The sequence below is a fragment of the Semicossyphus pulcher genome, unplaced genomic scaffold (assembly GCF_022749685.1).
Source record: "Semicossyphus pulcher isolate SPU_LCO1_2020_fin unplaced genomic scaffold, fSemPul1.0.p SCAF_2, whole genome shotgun sequence".
Taxonomy (NCBI): Eukaryota; Metazoa; Chordata; class Actinopteri; order Labriformes; family Labridae; genus Semicossyphus; species Semicossyphus pulcher.
In genome coordinates, this window is record NW_027211693.1 from 26,576,694 (window position 1) to 26,598,761 (window position 22,068).

The 22,068-nt window shown below is 46.0% G+C and overlaps 1 protein-coding gene across 2 annotated transcripts in view; it reads left to right on the top strand.

Moving 5' to 3' along the window:
• The first annotated feature begins 4,773 nt into the window (after positions 1 to 4,773).
• tenm2a (teneurin transmembrane protein 2a) overlaps positions 4,774 to 22,068 on the top strand; it is a 111,706-nt gene continuing 94,411 nt past the window's right edge. For both annotated transcript variants that reach the window (XM_069670430.1, XM_069670431.1), the window contains exon 1: positions 4,774 to 5,185. In XM_069670430.1, coding sequence (XP_069526531.1) covers positions 5,134 to 5,185 — 52 coding nt within the window. In that variant the 5' untranslated portion in view covers positions 4,774 to 5,133. The remainder of the gene's footprint in view (positions 5,186 to 22,068) is intronic.

Consider the following 22,068-nt stretch of genomic DNA (forward strand, 5'->3'; position numbering starts at 1 on the left):
AGAAAGCACTCAACCTCCCTGCAGCCCAAAAATCCAGCCTCAATCCCCTTTTTTGCTTTTTAAATCAGGCTTTACAAACACCCTCCACTGCTCCTTCCATTCATCCATCTATCAATCCTCTGAAAACTCACAATTTCAATGATTTCAGTGGTGTGGAGTGGATTTTAGACCTAAAATCACTTGATTGGAATATGCAACAACATACTGTACTCGCTGTCCAAACACTGGTGTTGTTTTTGCCGTACTGAGCAAACGATTTTCTGTCTTGTTGTCACATCAGCTACAGTAAAATGCATGTGTGACTGCTTTGTTTTCCATTGTAGTTAAATTCAACAGTGTGAAAAGCCTCCAAAGTCACTTTTGGGAGCAAAAAACATCTGCTAAATGTTCACTTCTCGCTCTCCGAACCACAGCTGAACCAAGCTTTACCTGGTGTGAGCCTCAGCGTGTACGGCTGTGTGTGTGTGTGTGCTTGGCAGTGCAGAAACCCTGGCTAACCCCCTCTGCGCTTCCCAATGTCCTGTCTCTGAAGAGCTATGACCATTAAGCAGCTGTTCACTTCTAAAGCCACGGAAAAAAATGAGGGAGCGGCGAGAATGCAAATGAGTCTCGGTATGCGCCAAAAACTTCTCCGGAGGGACACAGTGTTAGGTCAGAGACACACACGGGCACATACAGTACAGGCACGTGCACACGCACACACTCACAGCTAGGTTAGTCTCCCATTTATGTAGTGCAAGGATCCTCCAGAGTATCAAATGATCTTTGTGTAACTACATTTCTCTTGGAATTGGAAAGCAGAGGCTTTAGAGTCCAATACATCTGATTAAACAGGCTCCAGGTAGAGACTTCGACTGTAACTACCTGTCTCAAGCAACACTGGTACCGTTTGATACAGAGCCTCTCTTTTCACTCCGTAATTGTTTGGTACACAGTCTATTAGGATGTGATTTTTTTATTACAAAGAAGGAGAGGATCACGCTGTGCAACCGAGCAAGGACATTGTTCTAAGGACGCTTCACATTTGTTCATAGAGCTGCTGCTTTGTGTCGCTGTCCGTGGTGCTGAAACCAGTCGGTGAAGGTTTGGCAGAGATTTTGGGGGGGGTGTACTGTGTGTTTTTGTCACCAAAAGCAAAGAGAACTCCTCTGTTGAATTAATCGCCTTCATAATGAGTGAAAAATCTCGTAGGTTTGTGTTTCCTTGCTGTTGTGATGTGCATTCTCCGCTGCTTCCTTCTTTCACCCTGAGATGTGATTAGTGTATAGCAGAGTCAGCCTCTGGGTAATGAGAATATATGTTGAAAGGTATAAAGCATTTGATGTTATTTCTTTCTGTGCCCTAGTTTTATTTATACTCCGACTTCCAGCAGGCCGACACTACTCATTCTCTGCCCTGTGGATTGAGGGATTTTTTTGTGTGTTTGTAGGCGTGGATCTTGGCTTGTGTGTACAGGTGTGTGTGCGTGTACTCCTTGTGCTCCCTCCCTAATAAGAGCTTAACCTTATTAATCACATTAGTGTGCTGAGGGTGGCTCTGGCGACACTCACACATGCTTGCGCAGACACACTGACACACACGGAGACATGCGCACACAGGCAGAGGCATGTCAATCTGTCATTAGTTAATAGCTCATTAGCACAAGGTGATTAATTACTCTGGCAGGGTGTGGGCATGAAGAGGATGGGGGGAGGAAGGAGGAAGGGGAAAAGGACCGTGGAGACAACAAGGCTTTTCGTTTAGGGAGCAGAGCGAGAGTCGGGGAGGGGGAGTGAGGAGAAAATGGTAACCTTCCATCGCGTCTCGCAGAGCCGGTTCTCGACTATCGATTCTGGATTCTGGAGCCTATATTGTGAGGGCCATTCATGCATGCGTGTGCACAGACTGTACCGCTCCTGCGCTCCTGAAGGTGTTTTGCTAGGCTGTGTTTTTCCCTGTGTCTCGCGGGGATCAGCTGTAAAGGTTAACTAGTCTTTTCTTAAGCTTTCAGCCTCATGACAAATGACCATGTTCAACCCACGGGGGCACCTTACAGCACACCTTTTCTCTCCATCTATTCCCCTCCCTCCTTCTCTTTTACTCTTTCTCTCTCCACCTGCTCTCCCTTGGCGTTTCAGTACAGGAGGCAGGTAGAAGGAGGAGAAGCAGGAGGAGGTAGGTGGATGGGAGCAGGCAAAGGTAAGAGGGAACAGAACAAAAGCTGTCACTAGGAAGAAAAGGGAGTGTGAGAGAGGCGGAGAAAAATAGGAAAATATGAAATAACATGCTGCGAGGGGGATAAATCGACAGCTTGCTATTTAAACTGCCTAGTTTGAGTTTGAGGAACATTCAAGTAAGAGTGAGGAGTGAGATGAGGGTGAGATTGAGTAAATCTGTATAAAAAGGCATAATAAGGAGAGGTTTTACTTCTCGTACTGTTACGAGATCCTCGCTCACCTCCGTCTGTGTGACCTTTACGCTCCCCCTCTTGTTCCGTGAGCACATTCTTCTCCTTCTCCTCCTCTTTACATCTTCTCCTTACATCCCCGCGCCTGCCCTCCATGCGCAAGGCCGGATGAACTCTCCAGTGAATCACGCTGAGTGGGAGCTCCCGTGTAGCCAACATATACATCTAATATATACGGTTATGCCAGGTATAATGGTGCTGAATGGCATTGATAAATAACCTGCATGAGAAAATGTATCACTTTGCCTCCACGCGTGTGTGTGTGTGCACATGTGTGTACGCGGAGATGGGTTAAAGTGTGTGTTTGAGTGTGTGTGTGCATGATGGAGTATTACAAGGTGTTGTCAAGAAAGCAATTTGTTTCTGTCTGAGATGGGTTTTTTTATCATGACAAATTGACGTGAACCTCATCTCGAAAAAATCCTGCGTCTCCCCCCGCTGATGCTACCCGGGCCGCACTCTCAACTTTAATATGATGAAGTCATAGCTGCAAACCAGCCCCCTCCCTCCCTCACTGCCTCCACACCTGCGTATAAAAGCGAGCGTACCTGCCGCCCCTTGATCTGCGCATACATTTGCGTGAGCACGTGCATTTGGGCTCAACGGTTACCAAATGTACGTTCACGCCGGGGTACTTGTGGCTCGTTGAGGATGATAGATGACGTCTGAAAATGTCACATGAATACGTTGAGAAGGTGTCTGACAAGGGCCCTCTGTAGCGGGTGGCTCATGGGTTGGCCTTTACCGCTCATCCCCTCCTCCCTTTTCAGCAACAACACACTCTCATGACACTACACACACCTGCTATAGCGTCCTCTCTATACCTGCAGTTCAACGCCTGTGAATGTGTGTACTATCTTTAATTTCATTGTTTCTTTTTCTGTCTAGACATGTGCAAAAAAAGAAAAAAAAACACCACTATTCTTGACAGTCTTTCCCCTAAATATCATTCTTCTTAGTCATATTGAATTACGTCTAAATGTGCGCTAAATGATGAACAGCCCTGCAGATGCAGCGCTGTCTAAATGCATAATAACTACTAAGTGACTTAAGTGATGTGTCATCTGCACACTGAATGTTGATCAATGCGTTCAGTAATGCAGCATTGTGTTAATCTTTCCATATGTTGATGAGCTACAGATGACCTCAGCCTGTTACATATGTGACAGGATGTCTGCCCTCTGCTGGGCACTGTGAGGACCTTCACTCACCTGCTAACCTGCCACCTGAGCTGGTGGCTGGAGCCAGAGAGAGAAGCACATCTTTATGCTGTGGAAGAGGCTTCATTTAGCCGGTTTGATGTTTTTTAGTTTGTCCTTGTATTTTTACAAGAGGACAAATTAATTTATCATTAATGTGAAAATGAGATGTGATTTACGCCTGGCTGTGTGGTGTGTGAGGTCTTTGTTTGGTTTCAGGGGCAGAGTTTTTGTCAGAGAGATGCTGCGTCTGTGGCTGCGTTTGTTTGACATTGTTCGTTTCCTATTTAGGGACATAATGTGAGATCTGACATATTACCGGCTTCATCGCCGCAGTGTCCTCTGCCCTTCCTCCCCTCCTGCCGCTCCTCATCTCTGCTTCACCGCCTTGTCTTTTCTCCTTTTACCCTCAACCCCATCTTTCCTCTCCTCCTCTCCTCTCCCCATTCCCTCGTGTATCCTATATCTGGTTTTATCCGTCCTCCTCCCTCTTTCCCCTTCGCCTTTGATGTGCATGCTTTGTCACATTCCCAGGATTCTGTCACTCTTTCACTCTCCAGCGCTCGTGGGCTTCATGGCTTTCTCCCGCCCTTGTTGCCACCTCCTCCTCCTCTTCCTCCTCCTCCTCTCTGCCACTACGCTTTCCCTCTTTCGCTGTCTCACCCCTACCCCCTTTTCTCTCTCCCTTTGGCTCATTCGTTAGCTCCCGCCGTCATCCTTCCTCCCCCTCCATCCTGGTGGTGCGGCGCTGCTGGGAGAGAGAGGAGAGAGGAGGAGAGAGAGAGAGAGCTTGCGCGCGCGTGTGTGTGTTGAGTCTGCTCTCAGTCTCAGCTGTGGGCAGATGGAGGATGGAGCCGCAGCCACATCTCTCCTTCTCTTTTGCTCTGCCTGCCACAGGCTGAAAGGCACTCTCTCTTTCTCTCTCAGTGTCTCCTCATCCATCCGTTCCCCTTTGCCTGAACCGGCCTCGATCTGTGACGGATTGAGCAAAAAAAAGGACTGAGGACTAGAAACAGGAGGGAGACTAAAAGACCTGCAGGACAGGAAAGGAGTGCAGGGCATTGAGCTCATCTTTTTCCCCCTCTGGTGTTTCTGTGTGTGGCGTTTGTCTCTGCAGTGCCACAGCTACACGTGTGCAAGTGTGTCGATCCACGCCACGCGAGCGTGTGTGTGTGTCTCTCGGGCTCCTGCTCTATCTCTCTCTCTCCCACCCTCTCTCTCCTCCTGCTCCGGCACTCAGCGAGCGGATTGTTCTTCACGGCGAACAGACGGAGAGGGGAGAAGAAAGGAAAACAAGAGTGAGGAAGAACAACAGCGAGGGGAGAGAGGACAGGCAGCAAGGACTTTGTGGAAAGAGAGGAGAAAACAGGGTGCAAAAAGATTGAGAATCAAGAAAAGAGGACTCTTCAGGGAGCGGAGAGGAGTGGAGTGTGGAGGAGAGGAGATAAGGGTAGAGGGTTAATCAGAAAGAGAGACAAGTACGGAGCGATGCATCACTCAGGCAACACCGGACGAGCCAAGACCCTCTCTCACGAGACAGGTAAGACCCTCGGATACTTCTTTGTCCCCGCAGCAGACAGATGCTATTGTGCTGTATTCTCTCCAGAGAACAGAGTGAGGAACAATGGAGCGTCGCTGTAACTTGACTGTAGCCAATCCCCGCGTTTCTTCTTCTCTGGATGGGAACACTCAAACAGAAAACCATCCTGAAATATCGCTCTATCGTCTTCCAACCTATGCATCTTGGATTTTAATGCCTGAATGTAATGTAGGTTACATGCACATATGGTAGAGTGTGTGTGTGTGTGAGAATATGTGTGTACCCGGCGGAGGCGGCGGCGCTGGTGATCAAACGGCATACATAGGAACAGAACTTGTCTTTGATGTGCGCTTGAAGTTATGATTGGCATCCGCGAATGTCAGTATGTGCTGCTCGTATGGGATTCTGCGCTGGTGTGTGCGCGTCCGTGTGTTCATTGGTCATTGATTTAAAGTCTGTGAATATGTAAGTGCGCACTTGTGTGTGTCGGCCCCGAGCTTTCTGGTGAGCACGTTCCAGTTGATGGTAATTACAGTGATTGACAGGTAGCTGATGGCGAGAAACGGACGGGACGCAGGCTGCCCCTGCTCAGCTTCAATCCATAATTTATTCATGTGTGTGTTCCTCAATATTTACAAGGTTATTTGCCTTTCTAATCCAGTGCTGATTAATTGATAGAATATTTAGATGTGGTGAGGATTTGATTTAAAGCTAAACTGCTCTGATTCGTCGCTGACTCCACTTGTGAAGGTGTAGGTTACATGAGACAGGAGGGGATGCTTTGTGTGACAGAACAGTTTGACCTCAGGGAAGAGGTTAAGTGTGTCTACTGTATATCTCTGCGTCTGCATCTATGTGTGTGTTTGTGCCTGCGTGTGTCATATAATAGTTGTTTGACTGCTTTGTGGGTGTGAGGGGATTGCTAGCACTCGTCAAGCTAATCAAACAGTTCCCACAGACAATCACAACATGGCACACACCCCTCTCAGCAGCTCCGACACATCTGCCTCCTTTCTGAACAAACATTCAGGATGTGTGTGTGTGTGTGTAAAACATAAAGGCAACATTGTCTAAGGCCTTTCACACGCTCACACACACACACAAATTCTCCGAGCCGCCCACATGCGTACACACAAACACAAAGACACCCACCAACACGTACGCACACACACATCTGTTACACGGATCCGGCCCAGCGGTGGATAAATGTGCCTTTCTGATTGCTGCCACAGACAGGACGTGATTGGCATGGCAGACCAGGGAATTAGCCATGGTTTCCATGGTGACTAATTAGCAGGGTCCTGACTGGTGGGCTTATGAAGACAGATGACAGATCGGTGGTTCACTTCCTGCTTTACCGAGCGGGTGGTCCCATTGGCTAGCGGGACCCCCTGCCATCTGAGACAGACAGACCCTCTGCAGGCCACCTCACACGTGTTCAGCTGTCACCAAACATGCAAATAGGAAGTAAAATTTAATGTTTTTCGGAGACAGTGGACACTTTGAAATCTTAGGATTCATTTTCATGCTGTGCTCGGAAACACTGGTGCGTCTTTGAGGAGGCATTTACATAAACTGCAACTTGTAATTCGGCCTAAATTAACTGATAGATTTATGGAAGTTTAAGTTTCCAAATTGTAGCGACCACTGCTTCACGCAGCAAACACCACATGTGCTCTGCTGTAGGCTAGCGCCACGCCAGACACACGCATATTTAAAGACTCATTCAGAAGACACCCTTTTCATGTGACAAAATAAACAAGTCAGACACGCTCACACACACTCACGCTGATTATGTAGCTATAGGGCATGTGAGAGAGAAATAGGTGTGATTGGGTCCATCTGTGGCAGAGAAAGAGAGAGAGAGAAAGCGAGGGAGAGGGAGAGAGAGACACAGAGAGAGCTCCATCTGTGGACACCTGCCCTTCCTCCGGGCTACCGTCCCTTTTTCTCTCAACTGCCAACAAGATCTGTGCGAGCGCAGGTGCGCATGTGTCTGCGCATTTTCACAAATCCGAGGAGGGTCTGTGTGGGTTTGGACACGTCTGAATCTTATTGTGAGGAATTTCACAGCGGGTCCAGCTCGTGTGAGGGGGCCCCTGCAGGAAAAGTTGAAATCAAAAGGACTCACGCTGAATTATGTAAATGCTGCTTGTAGTTTTGGGCTAAGATGTGTGCCTGTAGTTGGAGTTAAATGACCGCGAGCCTTTGACATGCCATAGTAGGGAAAGCACAGGTGTGTTTAATAACATTAACGACGGCTGGTGCTCCAGATTGGGTTATTGTGCAGGTTTGTTTACTGGTGTGGCTGACTGGGACATCGTTAACGTTATTAGCCACACCTGGGCCTCTCCTGGTGCGGCTAATTAAAATGCATGGCATGAAAAAGGTCAATTATACCGTATTTTCTACTCAAATATGATTATCTGTCTTCCAACCAGTAACATACTACCACTACCAAGTGATACTCACAGAGGCATGAATAATTGATGCTCCTGGACAGCCTACAACGCGCTGATGGGATCCTTAAAAACACACTGCCGGAGAAATTGATGATAACAGGTAGAAGAGAGTGAAGCCTCTCTCCCATTTCATTCAGCTATCCGTCCTGCCATTCTCCCCTCTCTCACTGTCTGTCTCTCAGTCAGGCACCAGCTCCACCTAATGGCCTCTACAGGTACTGAGACACACACACACACACACACACACACACACACACACAGTGACACAGACTCAGAGGAACACACACACATCCTTTGATTAAAATGACTCGAACGCGATTCCATTTCACCACCACGAGCGAGGTAGTTAGGAAGCCACTGAGATAATGGGCGTGATTTTTTTTTTTAAGAGGGGGGGGTCGGACGCTGTTTATTTGAGTAGAACCCCTCCACGCGTGGAGTGACGTGCAAGGGGGGGAGAGGAGGCCACAAAGGGAGAGGTGATTGGAGGAGGCGCGGAGTGGGAGAGAGAAAAAAAATAGCAAAGCGATTGAAGAAGACGTGCGTGTCGCGGCTAAACAAATAAGCATGTGTGGGAACAGATGGTAATAAAGTTCTCTGTTACAAGACTAGTGGCTCTTACGCACGCAGGCACGCACACGCGTAGACATGCAGACCCACACATGCACAGCTTGATTATGCGGAGTATCGGGGCCGTGAGTCATTAAGACTTTGCCTCAGTGAAGCTGACTCGAAAGTGAACAACGACAGTCATCTACAAAGGCCGGTCACTAGCAGTCATCTCTCTTTCTCCCTTCGCTCTCTTTACTCCGTCCATCTGTCTCTGTCTGCTTCGCTCCCTCTCCCCTCTTTGTTTCCACCTAGTTTGGCCTCTTTACTGACTCCTCTATTCTCTCCACCCACTGCTCCCCCCCCCCACTTCCCTCCATCATCTTCTTTCTTTGCTTCACTTTCTCCGTTCCTCTCTCTTGTGTTCCCCTCCTGCTTTAGGAAAATGAGTTTTTCTCTGCTTTCCATCCAGTCTTCTTTAAGCCAAAATGTGAGTGTGTGTGTGTTGATGTGTGAGGGCGATGTGTCCTCAATCACAGTGAAAGCATTTGTTTCCCTCTGCCAGTGGAGATAGATTATGTATTTCACTCCTTTTCCTCGCATTGGGGTTTTTTTCTCTCCCTCCATCACACGTTTTGTCCTCCCCACTCAAGGTCAGTGGGAAGATTGCTTTCAGCCCCCTGTGTCCTCCCCGACGCACTATGCTTTATTGTGTGTACGGGCCGTCAGCGCCTGTGCGTTTGTGTATAATGTGTGCGCTTTGATGGCTTTTGTGTGCATGTTTGAAATCATGTGGAAAAGGCGGGAGGAGGAGGAGGTGGGGGGGGTTGTGTGTGTGTGTGTGTGTGTGTTTTTTTTTATATATCGTTCAATCTGTCCCGTCTCTCATCAGGTAAGCACTTGTGTGTGGCTGCGTTTGTGTTGGGTGTCACGCTGATGGGAAAGCAGTCAGCCGGCAGTCAATCTCAGTTTTTCCAAGTCCGTTCTGAAGAAAAGGAAATGGGAAAGGAAATCGTTAAGATTAACACGTCAGATATTAAAACGTAAGGATCTTAGACTGTTTTTTTTTTTATTGAACCGACTTTTAAAATGTTTCAAAAAGGTTTCCCTCGCAAATTTTATGGATGCACTTTCCTATGTAAATATTTAACGCATATTGATTTTTTTTGAGTGTGTGTGTGTGTGTCTGCTATAGAGCGTGTGGCTGGTTTTTGTATGGACGGTTGGAGGTATTAATTTTCACAGTGGTGATTTGGGTGAGTAAAGGGCTGGCAAGCTAACCGGTGATCTCAGCATGCTTTTGAGCGTGTGCATGCATGTATGTGTGTGTGCGTGCGTGTGTGATCAGCGAGCTGGCTGCTTTTATGCTTCACTACCCTGGCTGCTCATCCATGTGCACCATCTGCATGTGGCGCTGCCATGTGTGTCACCTACACCCCAACACATCCCACTCCTCTCATATCTCCGAGCATCCCTCCATCCACACCTGACGCTGTCGAGTCATTGTCCTCTCATCGCCGCCTTTTTTCTGCTCACATTTAAAGAGCTCGTTTATAAAAAGAAGAAAGAAAACAAAAGCTGACATGGGAGTTAATTTAAATGCTTTCACTTACTTCACGCCGCATATTAATAAAGAAGAAGAATATTATTCATCATCTTCATTCACCTTTTAATTTTCCTCTAAGCAAGAAAGCATCATATCCTCAATCAGAGCAGCTGTGGAGGATGCAGTGTTATCCCATTTGTTAGCCATGCAACGCTAACCCGCTAAGTGATCGATCTGTGCCAGAGCTAACTATGTGACAGATGAAAGTGTCACAATTACAGTCATGCTGAAGTGACAAATTGATCCCAGCGTTTCTGCAGGAAAGGAGGTTTTGTCTTCGAGTTTCCATCCTTCATCTCCATGGCCTCATTATACCTTCTGGGGAGGCGGCGACAGCGGTGACTCATTGACTCATCACAGCGTTGTTTGTAGACTCAAAAACCCGACTAACCATTCTCCTCTCCATTCTTCATCTTATCTAATGTCCCCCATTCCTCCGCTATCTCTGCCTCTCTGCTGCTGCTCCCTCCCGTCCGCGTCTCCTCCTTCGCTGCACCTCCCTTCATCTTTAATATCCTTCCCCACCAAAACGCCGACTCTGGCTTTCTGAACTCTTCACCTCTCCCTTTGTTCTCTCCCCCTGCATCTCACCCTGCTTTCACTCTCCTCAGGTCTGTGTTATTAACATAAAAAAAGGAGGAGAAAGTACCCTTTTCCTCTAGCCCAGACTGAGTCACTCCGCCCCGACAGCTCCCGGGCCTGCCTCCCTGACTGTCACGTCGCGACAGATGTGAAAGCGATTTTGAGGGATGGGGTGAGGACAATGGCTCACGCGTTAGAGAGGTGCACTTTCAAAGAGTGTTGCTCCTGCTTGGAGACAGTCAGGTAGTTTGCCGCGCTGCTTCTGGAGAAAAATAGGTCAGATATTCGATTGTTTCACAAGCACTGAAGGGAAGTTGTTTTTGCTTAGCAATTGTGGAAAGGCAGAGGTGGCAGAAATACATACCATTTTTACTCAAGTAGAAATACAGATACCTGTGTATAAAAAAGGCTCTTGTAAAAGCAGAAGAACACATTTGATGCCTTTACTGGGGTAAAAATAAAGCACAGAATAAAAGCAGAAAGTAGCCCTCAGATGTACATTTCTACCGGCTGTTTCTGTGCAAAAATTTCAATTGAAGTCAAACTTCAACTGAAATAAAAGAAAATACAGAAAGTAGTAAACTTTAAATTTGCTCCAATGTGTGAATCAGTTAGATTCTGAGTCTCTTGCTGCTCTGAATCTGCTCTAACGTCGTTGGCATTGTTGGCTTGTTCACATTCGTCCATGTAGCTTCAAGTTCTCCCTGAAGGTCACTGAAGGCCTCGTCGCTGCAGTCAAGTTTCCCTTTCGTCTGTTACATCATGTTGTGTCTATCGGGTGTTTAAAGTGCTAATCTTGAAAATCACCTATGGCGATAAACGGTAATTGCGGGAGCACACTTCCCAGACATCCAGACAGTGTTGCATGTGTGACGCCGACAGTTGGCTCCGGTTGTAACTCTTGATTTTCCTCGCTGACGGTCGCTTTCCATCTTTTCTTTGTTTGTTCAGCCAGAGTAGATTTGCTGTTTACTCGCAACACTTAAAAAGGCCGAACACATTGGCCAAAATAGTACAGATATTTGTGTTAAAATTAAAACGCTGTCAGAAACAGTTATACTGAAGTACAGATACATGAAAACTCTACTCTAATGTCGTAATGAAGTAGAAGAACCTCAGTAACAAAATATTTGTATTACAATAAGCCGTCTGCCTTGTTTTGCAGAGCTTTACATCCACCCACTCTGTCACGTTCGTTTCCAACAAAGATATCATCGATTACACGTGTCCTTTAAATCACAGCGAGGACTGCGCGCCTCTCTTCTTCAGACAGTAATGCATTATAGAGTTAGTTTTATCACTTTCAAATTACTTTGATGAACACACCGAAATGACTCTTCTTGGAAAGAAAAGGTACATTAGCCGTCCATCAATTTTGTGAGGTGGGTGACACATTCGACTGAAATGTTTTTTCCCCTTTTCCCTCAATTAACTCCACGTAATGTGCTCACTTCCACGAAGAGATGATTAACTGGAGGAACATGGCAGCTTTTTTTCCTCCTCTTTTTCTTCCCACTGTGATATTCAGTCACAGCGTACGGGCCTGTGCAGCTCAGAGGAGCTTCCCCAGTACAGTATAGTAGCTCTGCTTTGAACTGTAGAAGGTGAAAGGACTTGTAAAGGTCAGTGTTGTGATACTTGAGTCACTATATGACTTTGTGACTCAATGTGTTACCGTTACATAACCCACTTTTGCTGTACATTACAAGCCTTAATGACTCCTTCACACAAACACACACACCAGACTCCAGCCGCCGTACTACAGAAGGTGTATTTGAGGAGACGGGACGCTGTGACCTTGCCGTAGGGATGATGACAAAGTGAAACTCAGTCTTTGCATGCGTGTGTTACAATGTGTGTGTGTTCCTAATGACCAAAGCTTAAGGGGGAGATGAGGGGAGATGGGCCGTGCAGCGGGGCAGAGGGGGCGGTGAAATGATTCCATCGATCATTCTTGATCACCTAAACAATGTCACACCGCACATCCATCTCTCTCCCGGTCCGCGTCTCTCCCTCTTTGTCCCTCATATTGACACACATTGTGACGCTCACCTCTTGTGTCTCTAACCTTTTTCTCTCCCCGCGCGCGTGTGTGTGTGCTTTGAGACTGATGCTGCAGTGATGGCACTGGCCAAATGCCAGCTCCTGCACAGTTCCATTAGCATTGCGAAGGCTGGCCGTAGATTGCTATTGATTGGCTATGGCCTCTATTCATAGGCTATTCAGGCAGCAGCACACACACATGGAGACACAAGTGCTCTGGAATAGGGTCTAGAGAATGTGAAACCAGACACACTCATGGGAGAAATTAAAAGGATTTTGTTGGATCCATTTGACTTCTAATGTGACTGACATCTGGTGAAATATTCCATCATTCCCACTGTAAAGATTTTACTGTTATATGAGGATGTCCTGAGATGACTCGCGCAGAATATTCTGTAGTGTAAAAAAAGAAAGAATGAGTGATTTGACTCAGCATTGGTTGGCGTGCTGTGTTGACTTGTCGGCTTCGACGGGGACTTGAGGACGCCGAGCTTGTCGATGGCGGAGCTTTTGGATTTTAGACAAATCAATGGAAAGCGACTGGACCCCGGAGCCACTTCTTAATGAGAAGCACAGCTCCACACTCCCTCCGTCTCCTCTCCTCCCGCTGTCTGTTTCTCACCCGCTGCTCTCTCTCCGTCTCTCACACTGTTTTTATTTTCTATCGCTCTCATTTCTCTCACCCTTTACCCTTCGCCCACTGGAGAACACGCACATATGCAAACACACATACACCTCCGGCTCCTTCTCCCGTATGCCTCTGGTTCTTATTTTCCTTGAGATATTCTTAGACAGCGCAGTGTCAGATCCTTTGGTGACAGTCCATTATGTGCAGAGGCTGCGCTTGTTCAATCTGCGAGTGTCACAGCGGCGACTGAGCTTCCATGTTTGCTTCAACAGTACGACTTCACTAGTGGGGTAACAATTAAAAGTGTAATAAGGTTTAATTAAACATGACATTTGATAATGCACATGTATGTATTGTTAGCATTATGTGTGTGCGTGCATGTACGAATGCATGCTCGTGTGTGTGTGTGTGTGTGTGTGTGTGTGTGTTTGGGTGTGTGTGTGAACACGTTGAGGGGATTAAGGATGTAATGCAGGATTATCCAGCAGGTAGACTTCCCACTTCTTCTGCAGAGGAGGAGATGGAGAGGCAGAGATGGAGGAACGAGAGTAAGAGCGGGAGGGATGGAGGAAAGAGTTAAAGGAGGATTTGATTTGAACTATTTTACATGCAAAAATTGTTTAAAAAGAAATTAAAAGTGAAGAATTAAAGACAAATGTTTGCACAAGGGAGATCAGTGGAGAAGAGCTCATTCCGAAGTCAATCACATCATAAGAAAGAAAGAATACATGGAGACACGTATAGGGACGAACACCTCAGATCCTTTAGCTAACGTGTTCCACAAGGTAACATGAAGACACACTGATCTTTGCTCTTACTCCGGGAGCGGCAAACAAACCATCTCAGGATGATTTAAGAGCCGTAGTAGTTTCATATTGTACGAGCGAGTCAGCCATGTATCTTGGGGCTGAGCCATTTAATGATTTATAGACGAGACGTAAGATTTTTTTTTTTACACTGTGACACACTGGAAGGCAACGTCAGAAGACCTGGAGTGTGTACGACAGGAGAAGAAGAATATAAATATACAAATAGACCTGGCAAAGAGCGGCACAAAAGTCGCTGAGGGAAAGACGGAGGGCGAAAGAAAAGGAGGAACAGATTAGGAGAGGCTGTGTTGGGGGATAATGGTTTTGTACTTTCCAGGTGAAGCACAAAATATTGAATTTTCAGACCCAGTAATGAGAGCAAATCACTCCCCCACCTGTTTTTTTTATTTGTATACTTGTGTTCGCGCTCTTGTCGTCAGCGTGCTTAACATTGTTAACTGCACACATCACTGTTTGAGTGTAACGACACATATTCCAATATAATGAGTCTTGAGTCATTGCCGTTGCACTGTTCAAAGTGGTTTTTATTTAGTGCTGCACACTGCTTCAAGGTCCCTGCTGCCTTTTGCTCACCAGTGTTAAATAAAACATAAGATGCGAGAGCAATGTGAGCAGAGGAACTCGTGTTTAAAGCGCACATAAGGGGACGCAGGCGATCGAACACACACACACTTACAGCACCATCCAGGGGGCGGGTAAAGGGTCTATCTGTAGCATTTTGTAATTGTTTTGGGCTAATCCTGGTTTTAATATGTCTCCCGCAGCAGGGGGGGCCGTCACGCTTAATAGACAACACGGATTTCTTTAATTACGTCTGTCTGCGCGTGTGTGTGTTCCACTGCGAGTGTCATGTGTGTTTAGAAAAAGAGCGAGAGGGTGTTTGAGTTTTCGAGCGCCACTTTGATGACAGTTTGTTTTGGGAGCTGCGCATACGTAGTGTAGTGAAAAAACTATAAGAGTTGTTGAGAGGACATGGAGGCATAGAAAGCGTCTGTGCGTATAGACACGACGCACACACACACGTGCAGCGAGTGAACCTTTGGCAGTACTTCTCCAGTCTGTTTGAAGTAGTGTCTCAAGGGAAACTATAGGACCGTGGCAGTGTTTCACCCACTCAAACGCACACACCGGCTCGCAGGGAGAGAGGGATTGCAGAGAGAAAAGGGAAAAAAGACAGACAGAGGAGACAGTAGGAGGAGTGTTCCTCCTCAAACACACTCCAGCTCGTCTCATCTGCTATCTCTCGGTCGCTCCCCGCGCAGACAGGGAGCGCTCAGAGAGCAGGTTCAGGTTGTTTACAGCCTCCCTGTGCTCATGCGTTCATATCTCCCTCTATCACACTCACTCCGACCGGGTGAGATTGAACAGCACGCAGGGGACACGGCGAGGATATTACCCAGCCTGCATTGGCATCAGAGAGGGGACTCTGCGTTTCCTTTTGTCGCGGTCTCAATTAGAATAGGCGGCCAGGAGGCGACGACCGCAGGAGCGCACACCAAAGCCTCCTGATAAAAGCCTCCACCCTCCAGAATATTTTAAAACACAGCTAGGTCTCTCCGCCCGAGCGTCAGTCCTCTCTGTCTGTTTTGTTAGCTGCGTGACCCGATCAAGGCCGCACAAATTTAAAGCACCACTTGCCAATTTCAGGCCCTGTAAACTCATCTTTGAGAACAAACAAACAATACAAGCAAATAAGGTGGCAAATAAATAAAGCGGGAAATCAGAAAAAAGCGAGAGTGACGGGCGAGTGAAAGGTATCAAAGGTGTTCTATTTTTTTGTCTTTCTCAAGGATGCCGTAAAAAGCAGCTCATTTTAATGTTTCTGTTTTCCAGCCTCTGCCAGCAGTGAGAGCGCAAATGCTTTTATTAAAACAATGGATACTGTCGTGAGAAAGAGCGCTTTGCTTAAAGCGTCGGGGGAATTCCGCCCTTAAGGTTATCTGGAAAAATAACTTAGCAGATGTTGAAGTCAGGTACAGGTGAAGTACGGGGGACGGATTGATTTGGAACAACCAAGGACGGACGTCAATTCTTTGAAAGCAGACATACAGGAAGTATTGGATCTGCCCTGGGTCGCGCTGCCCTGCCAAAAAATCACGCACATACTGTGATTGTTCACACGCACACATGCACAAAACAATCCCACTTAAAGACAGTGCTGCAACCTGCAAAGCTATTATTTTGCTCCTGCTCTTGTTGTGTCTTTGCCTCTTGTTTTCCATACAATTCCCCCTTAAACCTGTAATTTTCCAGCACCTCATGTATGAGTGATGGCACACGGACGAGGCGCTGCATCCATCCACGTCTATCATTTCCTGTCATCCTTCCCTCTTTCTCATTTCTCCAGACTTTCCCTCCCGGTGTCCCCTTGTATAGCAACGAAAGCAGCTAATGGAGAAGGAATGTACCTACACACAGGCACAGGTGGAGAAGCAGAGAGAGAGAGAGAGGGCGAGGATCAGAGAGGCATGTAGGCATAAAAGAGAGGCGAGCGGAAACAGAGGGAGAGAAACAGGAGCGGAGGCAGAATGTCGCATGGCGGAGCGGAGAGGAGAGTAAAAAGCTCTCAGTCATGTTGCCAATGTAACACCCTTGTTCCATGTGCTTATCGGCCGCTTCGGCTCCGAGTTGTAAAGTAGTTCGCGACTTAACTGAGACACCGACTCAGCGCAAGTCTGTCTGCACCGGTTGCATCAAAAATAGTGTGTGCATATTTTTAGGATATAAAGAGCTGTTACTAACAATTATGTTACTTATGGATTAAATTGATCAAATTGCTTGTGCTCGCTAATCTGGAGTCAAGAAGGCAAACACACATTTATAGACAGATTTTCAATTTGCAATGTTTATTATCATAATTGCATAATGCATGTTTAAGCTGGAGTCGAAAAAACAATACAATCAAAGTACTGAAGATAATACTTTATATCCTCATCTCGCAGTTTGTACTAACAACATAGGGATGGATTAGATTACATTCAACTTTATTGTACAGTACAAGCACTGAACAACGAAGGCCGTTTAGCATCTAACCAGAAGTGCAAAAAAGCTTTAAGGTGCTGAGTGTCAGAGCAGGTATGGAGTGTTATATATATATATATATATATATATATATATATATATATATATATATATGTATGTATATTAGGTGTGTACAGTAACAGAGGCAGATATTGGTCCTTATGTCGAGAATAAGCTGTTGGCTAGAATACAAACAAACACACACGCACGCACACATGTATATACATATACATACATATACATACATATACCTATACACACACATATATACATATACATATAAACATATATACACACATACATACAGTAGCCTACATACATACATATATATATACACATATATACAAACATTCATACATACGTACATATACATATACTCACATACACACACACACACATATATGTATATATATATACACATACATACATATACATTTGCACGTATACACACATACATACTGTACATGCAAACATACACATATATACACATACTGTATATATACATATGTATACATACATATACACATATACAGCCATTTTCACATATACACACAGACTCATATAAATACACATATACACATACAGATTAATTAAAATATATATAAATATAAATGAAGTAACAATAGAAATGCACATTTCTTCTCCTGTACAATATTTACATACTACCCATCTAAGCCTGCAGTGAAAGGTGCAGAGGTGTGTATGGATTGAAAAAGTCATTAAAAGTTATTATGTGTTGCTATAAAGTATTCAGTAATATAAATTATCCATAATATAAATTATTGTCAATTAATTATAAATGGATATATATTTTCTTGGTTTGTTAACAGCAGTATGATTGATAGCACACGCTTTCTTAAATAATGACCACATTTAGTAATGCTTTCATTGTACATCATGTGAAGATAATTAGTCCGACACATGCAGCCAATTATTCAAGGAGATGAGAATGAGATCTGATTGACTTCAGAAGTAAAATGTTAAGCCATGCTTCTGAAATATAAATCAGCATTATAACCCCTCCGCTCCCTTCCTTCCCTCTCCGTCCTTGATTTTGTTTCCATCCCTCTCCTGCCCTTCACCCTCTCTCCTCTCGCTCTCCTTCATCCTCTCGCTCTTCCCTCCAGTTCTAGAGGCAATTTTTTTCATCTCCACTTAGCTTTTAGTGCTCTTCTGTGCCCCACTCAAGGGGAATCCACCTCTTTCCAGACACAGCCTTATTTTAGCAACACAAGCTGATCCTTGGAGAGCACTGTCAGACCTCATACACTGCACCGTCTGCTCCTCTGTGTGTGTGTGTGTGTGTGTGTGTGTGTGTGTGTATGCCTGCATGTGCACATTTTACAATGTTACGAGACTGACAGGACATGCAGTGTCATCAAGAAAACATTCCCACAGGATGTTTGGAATTTCATTTTCTTCTTGTTTTTTTAATTTGGAGTGGTCGCAGCTTCCAGGTGAATTATTAATGAGATTGGGAATTGTCACTGTACCTCAGATCTCCCTCTGCTTCTTATGAAAGAGGTTCAAAGGAGCCAGAAAAGTCTCTGAGAACATTCCGGGTTTCCTCTGACATTCAGAGGCCTATCAGAGTCCCTGCTTCCCTTCCTGTTGTGTGCTCGTGTACGTGTGAGAAGACTCTTATTTCCATTTAAATATTCCTCATTTTTCTCACTTCTCCCTCCCCCGGCAAAAAACTAATCAGCCGTCCTCCTTCCATTCATCCTCCCTCCCTCTCTCTCTCTCTCTCCCTCCCCTTTCCCCCCCCCTCAGATCACCAGGTAAAGCAGCGTTCGGCTAACGGTGCAAAGAAAGACAGAACGTCTTCAGAAGCGTCACTGCGGGCCAAATGCCTTATTATGTCAGATTTACAAATTCCCCACTCCCGAGTCGGAGGGAAAAGTGACCTACATAACTACAGACCAGAAAAAAAAACACCAATGGCCCCATTCTCCTCTCCTCCTCTCGCCTCCGCTCCAATCCCTTGTTCTCTCTGTATCTCTGCTGCTCCTGCTCGCTGCTCTCTTTCTCTCTCATTTCGTCACCCCTCGTTTATCTCTATCCTTTCCCCGACAGCGGCTTGGTGAGTTATCGCCCCTCATTCAGATGAGAGGACTGGTGTGTATGATGGTCTGTTTTTTTTTCTGCATCAGTGTGTGCTCGCCTGCGTGTGTGTGTGTAAATGGTCGACGGTGCTAAAATGGTATGGTCGGTGGAGGGGGGTGGTTAGGTGATCCAACCGACCTGCTACTAGGTAAACACCATCTGTTCACACAAAATCTGCCCCCTCCGACACCACGACTAGAATAGAGTGATCCAATCGCACCTCGCCTCGCACACTTTTACAGTGCCAGGTTCACACCAAGGTGTGTGTGTGTGTGTGTGTGTGTGTGTGTGTGCGTGTGGGAGTGATGATAATAGATAATGACAGAAACGTTGGCTTGGATGTTTTGCATTTTGAGGTGTTGCTCTTTTACATTTTACAGCATAAAACACACACAGGAACATATTTTTCTCCTCCTGACTTTCTCTCAACCTCTCATCCCGCGTTCCTCTCTCTCTCTCTCCGTCTTATCTCTCTCTCTCTCTATCTGTGCTGTCAGTCGTCTGTCCGTCTTCTCTCCCACTCTCTCTCGGCCTGCGGTGGATTCGAGTCAAATCAATCAATTCAGGTTTCTTGGGCAGACCAGTGGTGTGGCAAGGAATTGACCTTTCGTTTCAGTGTGTGTGTGTGTGTGTGCGGAGGAGTGTGTGTTTGTACAGCAAGCAGAGGAAAGCAGTTAGAGCTAAGTCGCAATCTGCCTGCGAGCTGATGGTGCCATCGAGGGCGGCGGTGCCCCAAGCTAGCCACTAAGGACCTTGCACACAAACACAGGCGCACACACACAGCTTTCCACCCTCAGCTATAGCAGATATGACAAGTACACGGACTGTGGACACAGCATTAGCGCGGCTCTGTGTCTTTTTATAGCCTTTATGCTAAGCAGCATGCCGTTGCAGGCTCTCCGTTTTTTGCCCGACTGGGTATTGAGTGTATTGAGTGAGTGAGTTAGCCTGGGTTAAGTGGCTGTGCTTTAGGGCACAACAGTACTGCTGCGATCACTGGCTGCAGCTTTCGAACAAGCCCTGAAAAACAAGAAGAAGGGATCAAGAAAACACACACACACACACACTCGCACGCACAGAGAGAGCCGAGGACGAGCGGTGTGCGGGGAAGAGATGTTTGATTTTCTGTCATCCTTGTGTTTTTGCAAGATTGTCAATTTGTATTTCTCTCATTTCCACCTCTTTTATCCCACACTCTGAGCTATAGATTTCAAACCCCTCACACACAGACACACACACACACATTCACAAAGAGTGCCAGATGTGGCCTGACACTCCCCATTTATCCAGAAGGTGGGGGTTTAATAGAGATTTATAATGATTATCAAGAGACGGAGGAAGAATATATCGTCGCTGCTTAAAAGTCTACTGATATGGATGGACGCTGTGCGAGAATGATTGAGAATAAAAGAGTTCAGTGGAGGATATGTTAGGCAAGTATTGACAGAGAGCTATAAATGCACACCTAAAGCATCCTTGCTTTAGGTGTGTGTGTGTGTTTGTGCTGCAGGCTAGGTCACACAAACAAAGCCAAAAATCTGAGGGGCCAAAGCTGCTGGGGCTCTAACCTGAGGGCGAAGTACTGAAGGGAAATCCAGTGTGTGTGTGTGTGTGTGTGTCGATGCTTCACTCAGACTTACCCACTACTCATTTGCTCCATGCAGCCTCCATGATATCACGATAATGCACTGCGATTCTTACCTCTCACGGACCCGCCGCATCCTCCAGAGATTTTTCCGTGGCGGATTTCTTGGCCGACTCGAGCCTTCCACTCCTCCGCCGCTGTCTGTCTGTCCTCATCCCGCTGTTCCGCGCTAAAACAGCTCATAATTATTGTCTTAGCATCCTTCATGTATAATTTATCAGCCATTTAAAAGCGGAGGTGCATGCAATTAAATCTAGAGGGAGCTTCTGTCTTTCCAAATATCCCCTTCCCCTCGCTCCCTTTCATAATTCCTCCCCTCTCTCTCTCACATGCGCAGGAGCTTTCAGTCACTTCTTTTTACTCTTTGTGTTATTCTTTTACGCCGCATCCCGCTTCGTTCTGTCGCTTTCACTCACTTTTTGTGTCCATTCTGCCTTCCCTCTCCTTCTCCCTCTCCTTAATTTCTAAATATGTGTTGGAAATTGGATAAATCATGCAGAGGTGTTCTTGTTCTCCCTCTCCAGTTTCTTTTCATCCTTCACTCTTTTGCTCCCTTATTTCCCCCCCTCCCGGAGAGAAAGGAGAGGAGAGGCGCAGAGTAATTGGATTCCCCCTAATAGCGAGGGTAATGTTGACAGTACATAAATCCTGCCACTGAAATAGCGCCTCGTTTATCTTCTGATTTTGCCTCATTGTTTTTCGGCGCCTCTTTCCCACCCTCATCTTCCTCCCCCTCTAACTCCTGTATGTGCTATCCTCCCTCCTTCCTTCCTCACCCCTTCCTCCCTTCATCTCCCCCAGGGTCTCATCAGGTGGGCTTGATTGTCTAGATGGGCTCCGTATGGGACAATGCGTCTCCGCATAAATTGGTCGACATGGCATGGTTTGCAGCCGGGCAGATATTGGAAGGAACAAGGCGAGGAGGAACATAAACTGGAGACGCAGATTAAAGGGAACAAGCACATTGCGTCGGATATGTGACGCAACATAAGGCTTACAGGAAACAATGAAGGATGCATTTAACTCGCCTCAGAAGAAACAAAATCTGTTCCCTCTCTCACCCGACATGTTCTGCCTTCAGCTAAATCTGTGGTAAAGGAGCATGCATTTTATAGCACGTACAAATCAGCTCCATATATTAATGCAAATTTTAAAGAGGCTCTCCGGCGATTTTGTATTGAACTTCCATAAAGTTGGGAGACTCACAAGAGACTGATTTTAAAAAGAATGGTTGTTATTTGTGCAGCAGAAGCTGAGATATGCTGACATTCAACCTCTATCGTGGCCTTTAAACTCAAGAAATGCTGGCTCCTACATTTCCCATAATGCAACTTCTTAAAATCTCTTCTTTAATGCCCTTCCTGCCTTGAAAAATGACTTAATTGTTCAGAATTCACAATCCTAATTTGTC